This window comes from Pyrgilauda ruficollis, unplaced genomic scaffold, assembly GCF_017590135.1.
Source record: "Pyrgilauda ruficollis isolate IOZ18807 unplaced genomic scaffold, ASM1759013v1 scaffold2, whole genome shotgun sequence".
NCBI classification, from domain to species: Eukaryota; Metazoa; Chordata; class Aves; order Passeriformes; family Passeridae; genus Pyrgilauda; species Pyrgilauda ruficollis.
Genome location: NW_024519206.1, coordinates 10,196,506 through 10,214,212, shown reverse-complemented (window position 1 = coordinate 10,214,212; position 17,707 = coordinate 10,196,506). Strand labels below are relative to the sequence as shown.

At 40.6% G+C, this 17,707-nt stretch overlaps 1 protein-coding gene across 1 annotated transcript in view; it reads left to right on the top strand.

Moving 5' to 3' along the window:
• The window catches only part of RAPGEF5 (Rap guanine nucleotide exchange factor 5), a 158,322-nt gene that overhangs the window by 129,409 nt on the left and 11,206 nt on the right, over positions 1-17,707 (top strand). The window contains exons 17-24 of the mRNA XM_041466150.1: positions 171-320; positions 2,902-2,999; positions 4,755-4,877; positions 6,067-6,245; positions 9,475-9,565; positions 12,199-12,249; positions 13,311-13,398; positions 16,596-16,660. Of these exons, the coding sequence (XP_041322084.1) occupies positions 171-320; positions 2,902-2,999; positions 4,755-4,877; positions 6,067-6,245; positions 9,475-9,565; positions 12,199-12,249; positions 13,311-13,398; positions 16,596-16,660 (845 nt within the window). The remainder of the gene's footprint in view (positions 1-170; positions 321-2,901; positions 3,000-4,754; positions 4,878-6,066; positions 6,246-9,474; positions 9,566-12,198; positions 12,250-13,310; positions 13,399-16,595; positions 16,661-17,707) is intronic.

The following is a 17,707-nucleotide window of genomic DNA, read 5'->3' as shown; positions in this document are numbered from 1 at the left end:
TGATGAAGTTTATGCTCAGTTTCATGTCCTTTGTGTCAGGGTGCAGTGACTGCCCTTCCTACAGCAGCCAGGCAGCTGAGGCATTGCTGTGGTGGGGTCTGCAAGTTTGTTCTTTGCTCTGTTCAGGTCTCTCTGCCTAGAGCTGAGCATGCCTTTGTTCCTTTGTGCAGTTTTCTGCCGTGTGTATATAACGGAGCACTCCTATGTCAGTGTGAAAGCTCAAGTGTCCACTTCAGCTCAGGAGATTCTGAAGATTGTGGCAGAAAAGATCCAGTACCCGGAGGAGGAGTTGGCGCTGGTGACAGTCTCATTCTCTGGTGGTAAGTAACTTCCCTCCATCTGATTACTTACCTTTTATTGCTTCAGGTAAGGAAGGGCTGGCATTTTCTGATGCAAGGATACAGCTGTTCCTCTATGGGCCCACAGCTGGATGACCAGGGGAACAATGAGGAGCTGCTTCCCAGAGACTTGTTTCCATGGCAACAGTTCTTTCTTGGGTACTGTGGGATGTAGCATCTCCTGGCTGGGAAGAGAGTGTAAAGAACTCTCAATCTCCAGCAGTATTGCAAGGTTTTATTTCTTTTTCACAGATGAATCTCCTATTTTGGAATTTAAATTAATTTTGAAGGAAATGAGGCATGGTTTGCCTTGAAAATAGAGATGGGAATAGCAAATACTATATGCATGGCTGTCTCCTCATTTATGGCATAGGCAACAAATATTCTTGAGCTGAAAGGAGGAAAAAATGTATTTGCACAATTGAGATACTGGTAGCAATCTCAGCAATATTTTGTAGGCAGCAACTGACATATTTTGCCTATTGTTTTAGTGTTAATGATTAAAAAGAAAAGGCTTATTTCTTTTTTAAGAATGACTATAGTGATTGTGGAGTGTTACTAGGGACCAGCCAAAGTCCCAAGATCTTCTTTGGTCTTTGGCAGGTCTCAAGTTCCTTGGTCAGGTTGTTTTGGTCATTGTGATGTTTTTTGGAAGTAATTTAATTAGGTACATAGAGCTGTGAAGCTGTATGTACAAAAGGACTAAGAGTGTAGAATATCTAGGCAATATTCTCAGATAACATTAGTTGGTGTTGATCCCCTAAGACAAAGGATGCGTCTTTTAAATTACACACTCATTGCTACTTCTTTGTCAATCTAGTTAGATGAAATACACACAGATGCTGGTTTGTTCTGTTTATATCTTTGATTCAGAACTGGAAGGTCACATTTTTTCCCCCATGCTAAGCTCAATTAAATAGGTTTATTTTTCAGTGCGCTGGTGTGGGTGTCAGGGAGATGGTGCCCTGCTCTGGTTGTTGAGATCCTGGGCACGGAGCAGCCATTGGGAACATTACACATGGGTGTCCTGGCCATCAGGCTAAATCATTTTCAGGCATACTCTTTTTACTCTTTTTGGTATGCCCAAACTCACCTCCAGTGCATTTCACAGCACTGCAAAATCACTTTGCTGCTGTTGTTTTTCAGGTCTTTCTCTCCTGTTCAAGAGCAGGTCAAGTTTTGCTCTGATAGCAATAAATCTGGTTCTAACTGCCTGCTTAGCTAAAGAAAACCAACCATTCATAAATAATGAAACAGACTATATTGGTTCCCAGGAAAGCCACAAAATAGAAGTGGTTGCCACTTGGTTGTTCAATGAGAAACAGTAAATAAAATGCAGGTATAGTAGGAAAGCCATTTGTATGTGACCTTTATAACCCCTAAAATGTTATTTAGTTACATTGCCTGAGTTAATTTGAAATACAACAATACCAGTATCTTTCTTCTTATGGATCCTGTACTGCAAGTAATAAACACCAGCCTGCTATGTTTTTTTTTCTGCTTTGTGTTTTTGCTATTTGTGTGACTTAGAACTCTTGTCTTTCATCTGCTTGGAGGGCAGCAGTATAAGCACTGGAGAACCTGTTCTTATTGTACTCCAATAATGGATAAGCAAGCTCTTTATTCAAAATTACCTTGAAAAAACCATAATTATAGTTCAGCTAATGTATCTGTGCATCAATGGATAAGTGAGCATGGATAAAAAGGAAAACTGTCTGAAATTATATTTGGCTCTCAGCCTTCTCCTGGTCCTACTCCTCATGGGCAATGCAGAGTCCAGGGTAACTGTCAGTGTTCTTGGTGTAGTTTTGGGTCTACCATGTATCTGGTCTCCAGAGTATACTTGGAGCCCTCAGGAGTTTTTGCAAGGCAGTTTTTAAGCTGTATTTGTAGTTTTGTGTTATTTCCCTAGTTAATTCAAGATTCCCCAGCGCTGAACCAGTGCTCTGGACTGGAAGGAAAAAAGTCCTTACCCTTTGCTACCAGTGTCCTGCTGTTTTACTCAGATATTTCCTAAATTATTTGCTCTAAGTTTAGAAGAATTACTGTAAATACTGTGTTACTGCTCTGTGGGGTGAATTTCATGGTGATGAGATCCTTTAAACTTCTTTTCCTCTTCAGTGGCTGTGGCTACTGGTTTAATGTCCACCCCTGGTTTTGTCTCCAGTGACACACAGCAGCTCCGTCTCTTGGGGCTGAGACACTCTGCTCTAACAAAATTCACTACATTTATACTAGATACACTGGGTTGAAATTAAATGTTCTATAAGCCATGGGAGGCTAGACCAGATGATTTCAGGGATTCTTTCTGTTCTATGTGAAGTGCAGTTTGAAAAGCAGAAGCAGGAAGCTTCTGTGCTGTAGTCTATCAGAGATACCTTGCCTTTATCAGGCCTGAGCAAGATGATGAGGTGGAGATGATTGGTCCCTACAGAGACTGAATTTGATGCCTAGTTACCTTCTCAGAAGTTGATGTGGCTTCACAAATACAATTGTATCTTTATTTCTCATATACAGCTTTTACTCCTGTTCTGAAACTTCTGGTTTTTTGCTGTTTTTACAGAAAAACATGAGCTACAACCAAATGATTTGGCTATCTCAAAATCTTTGGAGTCATCCAGTCGTATGTTTGTATACCGAAAAGATCTGACTGATTCTTTGGTAAGGATTGGTATTGCATATTTCCCATTTTTCATTTGTCTGACTCCAAATCAAAACCTTAGTATTCTGCTCCAAGGGCTTTTTCAATGCAGAATTTATTTTTTGCTTCCTTAATAAAGCTTACTGAGCTGCTCTATTCCTTAAAAAAACCCCAAACTTTTATTAACAGCAGTTATTTGACCGAACAGTAATGGAATTTGTTCATCAACTTTAAATAAACCAAAGCTTCTGTGCAGCTTAAATCTTGCAATCTACATCAGCCTGGAAAAACTGACCTGTGTTTGTACCAGAATAGATGGGATGAGGATTATTCAGGGCTTTTGTGACTCTTTCCTCCCCGCCCTGCCTTGTGCCTCTGTAGCACTTTGGCTGGTACATAATGATACAAAGTGGTGAACAAATTCCCTGGAATTACTACATGTGGAAATAGATGTCGTGTGAGTTCCACAAGACCCATCAGTGTGACCCCTGTGTTGTGGCCAGCTGGTGTGTACCACTGGGGGTGTGTCCTCCTCCTTTCCTTCTGCCTGTCTTCTCTCCATCCTCATGCCGTTGCTGGGAAGGTCAGCGGATCGAGAGGCAGCAGATCTCTCTCATCCTTCCCTCTGTCTTCATAAATCAGGATTGCACCCTCCCTCCCTCCACGCTTTCCCAAAACCTCAGTGAGGCAGGCATGGTCAGGCACTTCAATGTTCCAATAGTTTTCTGCTAATTATGCAGATGTTTCCAGGAAGGAGTAGGGGCTGTATTGCAGCTGACTTCTACGCGTTGTCAGTACCGCTAGGATCTGTGCATTCATCCTCGGGATGAGAAATGTCTATTTACATTTTGTCGGATCAATGTGCCCCGAAGAGCTGATGTGCCACTATCATTGTAATCTGTCATCCCCATTATCTCTGCCTTTCGAGCCATCTCTAAAAACGTGAATATCAAGGGAAGCTTTCCAGCGTAGACAGGTGACAGCCAACCTAGTTTCATTAGTTACATAATAAAAATTGCAAATCTTGCTGTAACTGTCTGAAATATAGCACCAAAGTAATGGCTTAACTGGTAAGAATAATCTTCCATCTTGGCAGCTGGTTCATGTGCCAAGTTTCAGACTGATGAGGTTAAAAAAGCCAAGAGAAATGCAAAACTTTGAAAATCCCAGCTAATAATGGAAATGTCAAATGACCCTGAATACCAACAGTACCACAGCAGTCCACAGTAATATACTAAGTAACTTTTATGAATCAGAACCCACAGCGTTTTACTCTTTGTTGATTACATTTGGGATAGATTAATCATAAAATACATGGATTTATGTTATTTGTTAAAGTGGACTGGAGGGCAAGTAATGTGCGTTTATTCTTAAACCAATGTGTTTTTAGAATGATTCTTTTATATCAGAAAATTTACTGATGTCTTAATTTAGATTTTATTTTCTGATAGTTTGAGGGATTTTATTTTTATTATGCTGTCTGCTTGGCCAGTGTTTTATATTCAAGGTTGGGAGAGGGAGAGAGAAGGAGAGGGGGAGAAGGTCTCACTCTCCAAAGCAAATCATTGATCCTATTGACCCATTTCCCATTTCAAGCTATTTATTAAATAGGTTATGGCTCCTTCATTTTGATTAGTGGGGAAAAAAGCCCTCAGAGTGCACTTAGAGAAGATTACCTGCTCAGCTCTGTTTGGTACCTTAGTCCAGTAACTGTTTCGTTGCAGAGCCTTTGGCATTTCTTGAGGAATTTATTTTGCTCTTGTCTGTTCATTTAGAGCCCATTTTCTGAAAATGAGGAATTGCAGCAAAGATCTGTGAGGATTTTGGGAATTAACACCTGGGATCTTGCCTTAGAACTAACAAACTTTGATTGGAGCCTCTTCAATGCAATTCACGAGGTAAGAAGCACCACATCCACTTCCAGGTATATTACTGTCATGCAGCATTGCATCACTGTGATGCATTTTGGAGCATTGGTACTCCTGGTTGCTTGCTTCACTGTCATGACAGCATGATTTGGCAGCTCTCAGTAGTGGTCACAGGTCCAAGAGTTATCTTGTGGTCCTTGAGACTGAAAAGAATTGTCAGAGGTTTGTAACTTCCCTGTGTTTGGGCATCTCATATGTTCCCTGTATACTTGATGTGTTTTATTGAGATTTGCCTCAAAAGAGTAAAAGACCATGATTATTTTCTAAAAACCTGCTCTGTGAATGGGTTACATATGCAAAATGTCCTATGCACTTGAAAGTGTTTCAGTAAATATGGGATTCCAGAAATAGTTGTCTTTCATATCACTTTAGCCACAAAAGAATTCACAGTTTCAGCAATTCAGATGGTCACATTACTGTTCTTGTTCTTGGTAGGCTTCAGTGAGATTAAGAATACTGGGCAGGCTTTATTAAATGAGATAATGGTGCACTTCAGGGCCCATTGGGTTGTTTCAATGACTTTGATAGGTTCTAGTTTGGGTTGCTGAGTAAAACACAAGTTAACAGTAGAAAAGCTCTCTTGAAAGTACTGTTTACTGAAAAGCATGTTGGCTTTTTGAGAAAATGAATGTGAAATTGCCTTGGTTTTCACCAGATGCTTTCCTTATCTATAACTTTTATTCAGTTTAGATGCTTTAAATTTGAAACTGGCCATGTTTGGATTTTTTTTTTTTTTTAACAGAAATCAAGACCCACACCTCTATTGATTAAAAATTGGCTAATACAGAAACAAGTTTGAAAAGAAATTTTTCAGATTCTGCAGTGGTTTGATATGGTTGATTTTTCATACTGGAACAGAAGTGATGAAATACAGAAATAGATTGTTTATGTCTTATACCTGGCTATAGCCAGAAATGGTACCTTGGGAATTCTAACAAGAAGAGCATATCTTGCAGGATTTCCAGTCCACCTGCCTTCTGTAATAAGTCTCTAGATTTTGCTAAGCCAAACCTGAACCATTTGTGATTGGCTCATGGATAATGAAAAAATAACCATTTGTGACCAGACCTTGTTTCAAAAACATAGTTTTAAATAATTTACAGTTCATTTCTATTTAAATTGTTTCTATATCCCTAATGATGTTGTCCATGTCTTCCAGCAAGAGCTGATATACTTCACGTTCAGCAGACAGGGCAGTGCTGAAAACACTGAGAATCTCAGTCTTCTGCTTCAAAGATGCAACGAGGTCCAGCTTTGGGTCGCCACCGAGATTCTCCTCTGTAGCCAGCTCTGCAAACGCGTACAGCTAGTGAAGAAGTTCATCAAGATTGCTGCCCAGTAAGTTGCTGGCGTTGCAAGAGAAATCCTGGAATTCACATGGTTTGTTTGGCAAGAAGTAGGTGGAGAAGAAAGGAAAGAAAACTAATTCGTCATCCTGTGTTTTGATAGTGTAGTAAGCATTCCTAAATAAAATAGTCCGTAGATAACAACAGCAGAGCCTGGTCAAAACTAGGCCTGGTGGAGTGTGTGCTGCTCAAATCTCCCCTGGCAGCTTAGCTGCTGTGTCTGCAGTGTCAGCTGCAACATCCCTGACGGTGCAGAGATAGCTCCTTCTGAGCTCAGCTAACCCGAGGACCGTATGATGGAACTATTTTGGCAGCAAAACAGTCACACACAACTAGATAGAAACCAAAACATCCTGTTAGGAACTTGGAAGTCCTGCCTTTAGAGGGGAACCTAACTGCAATAAGCTGTTGCCCCATGTAATCCTCTCTGGAGTACTCCTTTACTTATTGGAGGGGTAGGCTTTTTCATGTGTTAGATTTGACAGTCTACTCTTTCACTGTTACTAAATAGTACTGGCATTTATTCTATGTCTTGCAACAGAATGCAAATATATACTATACACAGAGATTTCTTTTCTCTGTAATCACCATTTGTCTTAGTAACCAAGGAAATGGAGCAATTTAAATATGTGCAATCATCCTCCTCACCTCTCTCTCCACTTGTTGGTCTTCTGCAATATTTGAATATGCATGTTCGTGGAAAATGTATGAATTGTTCCTTTCATCGACTGGGCTGATTTAATTTGCAAGGCACTTACATAGGAAGGACTGTTCTCTGCTGAAGCAGTACCTTTAGAGAAATTAATTCTTCTAATCTAATCTATTGTAACTCATAAATGTGATCTGATTTAGTTTGCAAGTTGTGTGGTATCCAGTAATGTGTTCATTTTCTGCCTTATCAATGACCATAAAATGGTTGGTTCTAGGTGCCTTGCTTGCACCATTGTAGCATTAATTTGCATCCCGGGAAAAGGTTGTGTCAGTCATGAATAAGAATATATTTGTTACCAGATTAAAGTGTTGCTCTATTTTTATTGATTCCATTCTGTTAAGTGAAAAGCCAAAGTTACGGGGACTAAATATAGTTGTCAGTAAGCAGTAGACAGGCTCTCCCAGTGAATTGCAGAAGCACCCATCACTGGAGAATGTAGATGATGAAATAAGAGAGTGTGTAGTTTTCACAAGTTTTTCCATCATAAAAGCTGCTTTCTAAATGAACACACCACTGTATGTCATCAGTTCTGGAAGAGTTGATGAGAGAGGAGCAATTAGGATGGAAGGATGGTGTGCTAAACACATCATGAGACAAGCCAAGCAGCCCTCCTCTTTTGTTTACGACTATGGCAGAGAGGGAGGGAACTATGAACTGCTCTGGCTGCTCCCTGTTCTCTGCTCCCAGATTCAGCCAGGAATCTTCGTCTGGTCAGGAATCCATCAGGACTAAGATTTCACGTCCATCATCTGTGTGCTTTGCTGTTGAGGAATGCATTTTACACAAGTGTGTCAATACATAAAAGAGAGAGATTTTGGAAAACAAATCCATACGCTTCTGTTGATGAGTAGTCTAAAAGAGAAAGCAAGTGGTTCAATAAACAAAATTAATTAGCATGTTATTAGAAAAGAAACAAAACCAAACATCCTGGGGAGTTAAAGAAACAAGTCAATGTAAGGTTAGAACAAAGAGGTTACAACAGCAGCTTTTTGCTCCCCAAGCAAGCAGTGGTGGCTGTGAGAGACATCCCTTCTCTCCACTGCTTGCTGAGAGGAGTGGGCCCACCCAACAGAGAGTTTGTGCAGGCTGCACTGGACACCCTCCTTGTTTTGAAATGAGTTGCCTTTGGGAGCTGCCTGGCTTTAATGATAAAAAGAATCTAAGAAACAAAGTTAGGATTAACACTTGAAGACAGCTGAAGTGAAGTGAGAAATACACTGTCTCAAGATAGTACACAATGATAAGGACAGGCTTTATAAAACTAGTAACAACTTCTGGCCATTTTCCAGCCTAAGGCCTTGGCATGTACTTTTCCCTGATGATAAATCCCAGTGAAGCCAGTGGATTCATTCACACTTTAAATTGTCTTAAAAGAAGATTCACTCTCACACACAAATGCACCCATATATTTGTATGGTCTCCAAAAATCTGCAAGAGGCAGGGCAATATTTTTGTTTTAAAAGGACTCAGTATTTTAGGATTTTAAGTTTCCTAATGAACTAGAAATAAGCATGGTCTGATTGTATACAGTAAAATGTCAAAAAATAGAGGAATCAAGCAAATTGGGACCTGTACTGGAACCAGTACTAGCTGCAACTGGTTTATAGGCATATGTAAATTCAACACTAACCAGATTTTCAGACAATAAAAATGATGAGGGATTGCACCGGAGGATAGATAGATGGGAAAAAAAAAAGAATTATCTAAGGAGTCTAGTGGCATGTGCAAACAACAGTAGGATAAGATTTAATTTAGATAGATGCCAAGTAATTCAGCTACAGAATGCTAATACTGAGCTGAAGAAATAAATGCATGATTGTAAAGAACAGCACTGTGACAGAGGTCCTTGGGTGATAACAGATGACAAATTAAAAGGACAAAATGTGATGCTGTTCCAAATAAATAATTTGCTGTTTGTTTTATACTTGCATAAGAACGTAGAACAGTAATTATATTTCTTTTTCCCTCCCCACTGTCTCACTACGTGAGAAAGTAGTGAAGGAAATAAGAGTTAAATATGAGTTAAAATAAATTACAAAGAATTCAATGAAGGATAATAACAATATGGAAAAGCAAATTGCAGGCCACAACTACAAAGAGAAATTGAAGGAGCCTATGTTGTACAATTTACAGAAAAGATGAAAAAGAGAATGAAAATATTTATTATACAACAGAATAGAGGTCAAGGAATTATTCTGTATGGTAAAGGACAGCTGGGAGTAACTTGAACATTGAAAAGGCAAAATTACTTTTGACAGCAAAGGGAAAAAATTAACCTGCCAACAACAGGGTTGATGAGACAGGAGAACGTTTTCTAAAAAACTTCTTAGAGACCCCATCACCTAGACTGCAGGTGGTTATGAGAGGACATTTAATGAGTTCATTATGTGGAAGATGATTGTATGTTAGTGCTGAGGGTTGAAATGAGACTCAGTAACCTAGGATACGTGTGCATTCCATTTATCACGGATTCTGAGTACAAAAAAAAAATCATATTTTTATTCCTCAGCTGTAAAGCCCAAAGAAATCTGAATTCATTCTTTGCAATTGTTATGGGTCTCAACACTGCATCTGTCAGCCGGCTGTCTCAGACCTGGGAGGTAAGACACATCTTTATATCTTTCAGACACTGTCAAAAGCATTTTGCACAAAGGCTGTATACTGGTGAATTACCTTTTCTTTCTGATTATTATTTTTTTCATGCTGAAATCAAACATGGAGGGAGTGTTGGAGAAAATTCTTTGTGACCTGAAACCTTAGATACGCAGGTATTAAAAAAAACCCACCTAAATGTGTCCTTCCAGAGTTTTAAATAAGAACAAAGCATGGAGATCTTATCCCCTTAAAACAAAATCAATTATTCTAGCATTTTAAGTAGATGTCAAAACAGAAAGTCTTACAAAGGTGGCTCCAAACAAGCAATACCTTATTATGGAATAATTTAATTAAAAAGCCAGATCAACAAAGTAGAAATAAACCTTCTTTAGTTGTCTTTCATCAGGTTTTTTTTTGCAGCTGCTCATCTTAAACAACTAAGTTAGGAAATGAGCCATGAATAAGGAGCATACTGGAGAACAGAGATTATTTGCTTAAAAAGCGACTGGTTGCTACACAGAGCATGAGTTTAAAGGAGGGTCCCACTGGGATCTGTATTTGTGTTGTGGTTTTTTTGTTTCCATCCAAATGGCATCCATGTTGAATTACAGTATCTGCAAGTTTACTGTATCTGCTGATGAACCAAATACTGGGGAAGGGGTGATTGAGCAGGGCGGGTTGAAGCCTTATCCCTCCTTCAAGCCCTTAACACCACAGGTGGGCACTGCTCCAAAAACATCAATCTGTAACACAGAGTGACAGAGAAGGGCTGTGATCTCCTGCCTTGGAGATATGCCTGAGCACCAACAGCTGGGACCAGAGGGCCATTAGAGATTTACAAACCTGTCTGACACTGTCCAGAGCAAAGTCTGCCCTCTCAGCTGAAACCACACATATGGAAACATCACTTGTATGTCTGAGGCTTTGACACACAGAGGAGCAAGGACTGTTTACAGAGACTCAGATAGGCAAGGAAGAACTGACTTAAAAGATAAAGTTTTAGAGAAACTACATACCTGAGGACAATGATACAGAAAGCCCTTGCCTCTGATATCTCTAAAACACCTCTCTGGGGAACATTTGCCCTGGCCTCCTCCTAAGTTGCCTTCATTGCATTTCTCTGGGCTCTGGTAGGATAGTGGAAGAGACCAAGAATGGTCTGAAAGGCAAAGATACAGATCTCTCCTGCACAGAGCCACGCAGAACTCTGCTCTGTGCTGAGGCCTCTGGAGATCATGTGCTGCCGGTGGACTTCTCTCAGGAAGAGCAGAACATGTTGCTTGTCGGAACAAAGAGTGCATCTGCATATGTACCACTGTAAATATGTCACGTTTCTGTGTGTAAAATATTTATCAAGTTGCACCCTTTCTTTTTTTTTTTTATTTGTAAAACTTCATTGCACTGGAAGTTTCAAAAGCAGAAGGTTATTTGCATTAGTAATGTGACTTCTAGAAAGTAGAGCAATGTTTTAAAATTAATTATAATTACTTACACATGTAAATGAAATAACCTAAATTTAAGCAGCCATTTAGACTAAATCATATTGGCTCTGCACTTGATTTTTTAAACAAGTAGTATGCTCCCAAGTATATTCCACCTTTTTTTCCTACAGTATCCAGTGTTTTAATGAGCTTCGCTTTCCCTGGTTTAAGATAGAAAAAAACATGCAGTTCCATGTTCAATCATTTTAGCATTTTAATCATACACATCCACTTAATCTAATTGTTCTAAATCTCTTTCCTCTTGGTAGTGTCACTGTAGCTGTCAGGATCTAAGGACAAAGACAAGACAGGATTTGTACTAAGAGTGGATCTCTTTTACTAGACTAACTACTATGGCTGGAAAAAATAGACAGGCTTTAAGATCCACACACCATTCTTCAAGTCTGAAATACCGGCATGAAAATTTAAATTACAAACAATTGCTTTGAGTGTAGTGATGTGAATCCATTAAAGCATCCTGGAGACAAAGGAAGTGAATGCTTGTGGAGAAGAGCAGGTGTTGGCATGAGGGGCAAGGCAGTAGTTTGTGCCTGGGCTCCCTTAGAAAGTGTTTTATGCACCTCCCTGTGGGATTAGGAGCAGATACCAGAGACAGAGTTTATTAAGGAAATGTCTCACTTCAGCACCAGTATTTGCCAGTGTTAACCCTGATCAGCACTGGTGTCATGTATAAAACAGCACCGAGTGTGACACCTGTTCATTTCTAGAACCTGTGTTCTGGGGCAAGATCGATTACAACAAGTGATTTAACACGGATGTGATCAGTTTCTGAATTCTCAGCCTGTGTTACTGATCTAGCTTGATATGGATGTTTAATCATGGAAGCTGGGGAAGAAAGTAAAACCAGCTGCCAACAAGCAGTTTCCATAAAAGAAGGATGCAGGTCCCCCAGGTGAGGCTGCAGGGCGCAGTTTCTTGCTGGCATTGCACTGAACGTGGTCTGTAACTGGGCCCCTGGGAGCTGAGGAGCCGGGGCTAAGTGCCTGTTGGTGCTTTCAGCAGGCACTTCACCCAGAGCAGCCTCATGGGAAAAAAAGCCTCAGCATTTTTCTGCCTAAATAATTTTTCTGCCTAAATAAAATTATCTTCTTTTTTCTTTTTTTTTTTTTTTTCCTCTCTGTTTTCCAACACTTCAGAAAATTCCTGGGAAGTTCAAGAAACTTTTCACTGAACTTGAAAGTTTGACGGTAAGTATGGTGTTGACAGCAGAAGAGCATTGCTAGCTTCACCTGCCTTCCTCCTTCCTAATTTATTTGGAGTCTGCCTGTTATTGTCTGGAGTTGGACTTGTCATGTCAGATCCATGATTTGCTGAAGGCCACGTGGCTCTCCGGAGCTCCGAGGTGGTCTGCAAACAGGAAAAGGAAAGAGGCTGTGTGCCTGACAGAGGAGGAAGGGCAGAGAGAGGCAAATGTAGTATCACCAGCATCAATTTGGGAGCTGTTCTTTTTCTCTGGTAGCTAATCAACCTTTATCTGAAACAATATACTGCAGATCAGGAGAAAAAGAGACCAGCTCAAGTTTTAAAAAACAAATGTGAAAATCTGAGGCTTGAGGGTGTTTGTCAGCATTATCAAAGCAGAGCAAACAAATGTTTCCTCTGGCTGTCACGGAAGTGGGTGCATGGTAAGATCACTGCCTGGCACAGGGAACAGGAGATCCAGCCTTTACCAGCTGTCATGCTTCTGTACTTGGAGTTCATTATAAATGAATGTGTTTTAAAGATTCTGTGTGAGCTGATGTTTACATTGAAAATTGAGATGACTTTTTGAATTGCCTACGCTGAAACATACTACCTTATTTTCTTTGAAAATCTACAATGTGCTCCATGGATCTTAAAGCAGTTTTGTTGGGATTTTTGGTGCCTTTTGGTGATGTTTGTTTTGGTTTTTTTTAAAGGAGTTAATCAGCATTACATTCGGGGATACATTTTGTGCTATATAGTAAGAGATTTTGCTAATAGAAATTTGTGGGGAAATTACAGAGCAGTCCAAGTGAATATATTCTGCAGTTTCCTCTCAATTTAGCACTGCTTCATCTAGAGGAACATAATTGCTTTTGTTCCTTTCACTGTTTACGTTCCTGTTCGCTTTAGCATGTCGGCTAGCTTAGAAAACCTTTAGCTACCTTGCATCCCAAAGAAACCTTTTATATCTAAATCATGTTCAGATCATAAGCCTGTAATGGATTTAGAATTGCTCTTTTTATAGCCTATTGATTTTTCTGTCTATTACTCAATGGTTTTGTAGGATCCTTCTCTGAATCACAAAGCTTACAGAGATGCATTCAAGAAAATGAAATCTCCGAAAATCCCCTTCATGCCCTTACTTCTGAAAGGTAATGTTAAAGCTTGGCTGCTCTTCACGTTGTTAATTAAAATAAGTGTAAGGAGATTTTTCCTTTGGATGCTCTTAAGATGAGTATGTGACAGATATAGTGGTATTGACAAGGTAGCACTTGGTCTGGATAATAAACAGCTTCCTTTTAAGACAGGGGGAAGATCCCAATTTTCACACAGGTCTTAAACCTTCATAGTGTCCTGTCAAGTGTGGATAGAGCTGTGAGCTTTTGCTTTGGTCACATCCCCTTCAGTGGAGAAGTGTGACCCTGCAGGCCCCTGAACCAGTGCCTTGGTCATTCATACTGCAGCTCTGAGATGCCTGTTGGGAGATGCCTCCCTGCTTTGCTGGGATGAGCCTGCCCTGGTGCCACCCTGAAAGCAGAACCTGCCCTGTCTGTCTGTCCTTAGAGGAGGGGATTTCCACTCTCTTATAGGTCTGAAAGAGATAAATAAAATCTTACTATCTAAAATCATTAAAAAAAAAAAGTCTTAAAGTACAACTACATGCTAATGCAGTGAGCTGGGCAGCTAATTAAGTGGCAAGTATTTCAAATATTCCATTGTCTTGGAGTCATTAATTATTAATTGCCTAGTCTTTGAACATGGCAAATTCATTTGTTTATTCCTGTATTCTGAAAGTGTTCTCTTTAGGCTGTTTATTCCAACCTGCTGCTGTGAAATGTCTGAAGGCAGTTCTCGAGATCAGTTGGTGACAGTTTGGGAGCCACTAGACGCTTCCCCTCTTTGCACACATCAAAGGAGTTTACATTAATTCAGATGGATACAATTATCAAGGCTTCAAAATCAATATTTTTACAGTGTTCTGGAGTATGTCTTCCTGCAAACAAAAGCAGCAGTCATAAGTCACTTGTAGCAATGATGTTTGCACAGCATTACAATATGGTGTATAAGAACATGCACCTAGACAGCATTTGTATATTTAACTTGAACTGGAGATAGCAAGAAGACTTTGAAATTAATGCAGTAATGTCCTTCAGTACAGTGGTCCATGAGGAGATGTTGCCAAGGTTGGTAATTCCCAAAGTATTGCACAGTGCAATGGAATTTATTCCATATCAAGCATATTTGTATTAGGGTCATTTCCAAGACCAGTAAAATAAGAATGGGTAACATAGAAATCATTAATAACTCAGCAAATTGCTGTATTTCATCACAATAGGAACAAAAGTAGTTTCAATTAAAAAAGGAAGAAAAATCTTAAATTATGAAAAATAACTTCAGAGTGTCCTTTCAAAAGTTAATTAAATTTAAATGCAGAGCTCTCACAGCACACAGACACAGCTTTTGAAAATCAGGCAGATTTTTCAAATGTGTAATAAAATACTGTGATATACCCTTATAACCTAGTTCAGATGCAATTTTCTGCTCCACTGAATTTATCTAGACTCTTAGTTGTTGGCTGCAAAGCAAATTTCTGTTCCTTCTGCCCCCAGAGATATACACATTGCTGTCAATGACTTAAAAAGCTGTGTGGAAATTTCTGCTTCCAGTATAGGTTTTTCATTAGAGGTGATGGGCAGGTTTTAACTGCACTGATATAGACAGAAGTACTGCCTGTGTCCTGAGCTTGTGTCCTTTCTGTGTCCCTTTCCCTGGGTGCCCCAAAGCAGTCCAGCAGAGGAGGTGCAGAGGGTTGTGCTTCCTCCTTTCCTGCTCTTTAGGATGCAGCCCAGGGGTAGGAGAGGTGCTGGAGCTTTTGGCAGCATGTGCTGTGCTTTCTGCATGTCCAGGCTGGCACCCTGTCTGTCCCAGCCACCCTAGGGGCACAGGGTGATGGAAACATCACCCCCCATGAGAGTCCCAGCCCCGGGTTTCCAGCAGCATTTGAAGCCATTTAGCATTTCAATCCCAAGCAATTACAAAATGCCCCTCAGGCACAGAGTGAGCCTTTGAAAGCCAAGGCAATAAATCAGGTTGGCTGTTTTGAGGGAGGGTGAAGGTAGAGGTGGATGGGGGCCGGTGTGTGACGAAGCTTCTCTGCATGTTTCCACTCCTGAAATCCCCCAAAACCGTGGTGTCCGTGTGGGTATCAGAAGGAGTCCTAGAGGTGAGGACAGGAGAAATGCTGAGGAGCACAGTTCGACTGCTGGGCTGGAGGCTGACATCTCTGCTGAGAGGGACACTTGTCCCATTTGCTGTGTGCTGTTCTCCCAGTGGCATCCACAGCTGTGACTGTTAAGGAGTAATGGTATTGGAGTGCCACCTCATTCCTTCAGCATTTTCTCCTCATGGATCTCCTGGGTACCCTCACATGCAGGGGAGCTGATGGGGCCAAGGCTGTGGTGCTCCTGCCAGTGCTTTCAGTAACCTGGAGGTTGCACTATTGAAGTCAGAGCTTCCACTCCCACAGGGAATCTATTCATATTTTGGTACTCTATGTCCAAGATAGGTCTCACTTCTGACCTAATATGCATTAGAAAAACAGAGAAAATGGCCTTGAGCTACTGTTTTAATTGTATCTTAACTTGGCAACGTTTATTTTGCCTGATATTCCCTCCCTCCAGTTCATTACACTGTGTTCAGTTCTCTTCCTGGAGCCAAATATACACCTTTTCCTTTTCCTCTGACCTTTTGTTGCCTTTGCAAATTCCCTCCAACAACACTACATAGAAGTGTTTTTCCCTAGGCATGATGCTCATTTCAAGGCTCTGTACTGTGGTGTCTTGTGTTTAACCTGTCTGGCTGTCCACTGCTGTAGCCCTTGTCTTTGGGGAGGATTTGCAGTCATTTGTCCCACGGAGCGAGATGAAGGGTGTCAGAGCCAGCTCCAGCATCTGGGAGATCTGCCCCTGTGGAGCTCTGGGCTCAGGGACAGACCTATCCCAGCCATGGGCAGAAGGTCTGGATTGGTGCTGCAGGGTGTGGGGAGCAGCATGCCATGCAGGGCCATCCCTCTGGATGCCCTCCCCTGCTCCCAGCCACCTTCTGTATATTATGCATTCCAGAAGTAGCACAGATCACGTTTAATAAGAAATCCTTGCCCCCACTTAAAAATATTCTTCTTAACAATGTGTAAATATTGTTGTTATCTAATAATCGCTGCATGTCATCATTAGGCCAGGCTTTTGTTTCACTGTTACAAGATATTGTGGCAGTCCTTAATGGGATACTTTCCTTTTTTAAAGAGGTTGTGAGTAGTAATTGGTTTTTTGGTTGTTTTTTTTTTTTCCAGATGTAACATTCATCCATGAAGGAAATAAAACGTTTCTGGATAACCTTGTTAATTTTGAAAAGCTGGTAAGCTAATTTTGTCCTTCCTGTTTTTCGAAATATTAATGTTCTCTTCTTCCCTTTGCTTTCCTTATCTTGTAAGACTGTAAGGTTTTCTTCTGGCTAAACCAGGAGGAAATAAACAGGGGTAGAAAAGAGCAAGCAGGATGAAACAGCAAAGTCTCTTTCCCCTGCCCTTTTCCTTTGCTCCTTTCTTTCTCGTTCCTTCCTCCTCTACTCCTGTGTAAAATGGCTAAACCAATAATGGCCATCATCACTGCTGCACATTCCAGTCTTCGCTTGTACTCGGTGAGACCAATTCCTTTGCACCACCTCGAGGGCTGCTTCGTATGAGTTAAGTTCTCCTGCTTCAGCTTTCTCTGAATTATGTTTCCTTTTTGTTTTTTTCCCTCAGGTTTCATTAGTTTATCACTTAAGGAAAGATTCCTCTAGTTTATCACCTGCAAGTGGTACTGTAATTTTAGAGATCTTAAATGAAAGAGAAGCCTTTTGAACTGTGTTAAATGAGGAAGACAATAATGCCTGAAATACAAATTAAACTGACTGTAAATATTACTATTGTGGCTTTTATGCATAAGGGCACTTGATGATGTATTTTTGGCCACATTCACTCTAGGCATCATATGACATCTACTCTGGCATGGGATTACTGAGGGAGGTTTGAGTTGCCTAATTTGTGTTGGTTTTTGGTGGTTTGTTTGGTTTTTGTTGTTGCTTTTTGGTTGGTTGGTTTTGTTCAGTTTGGGGAGTTTTCTTTGATAACATTTTCATGAGATCGCTCAGTCTGTTCAACCTAGAGAAGAGCTCATTGCAGTCTAGAACTTCCTGGTGAGGGGAAGAGGAGGGGCAGACACTGATCTCTTCTCTGTGGTGACAGAACTTGAGGGAATGGCCTGAAGTTGTGTCAGGAGGTTTAGGTTGGATATCAGGGAAAGGTTCTTCACCCAGAGGGTGTTTGGGCACTGGAACTGTTCCCCAGGGAAGTGGCCACAGCACAAACCTGACAGAGTTCAAGAAGAGTTTGGACAGTGCTCTCAGACACATGGTGTGATT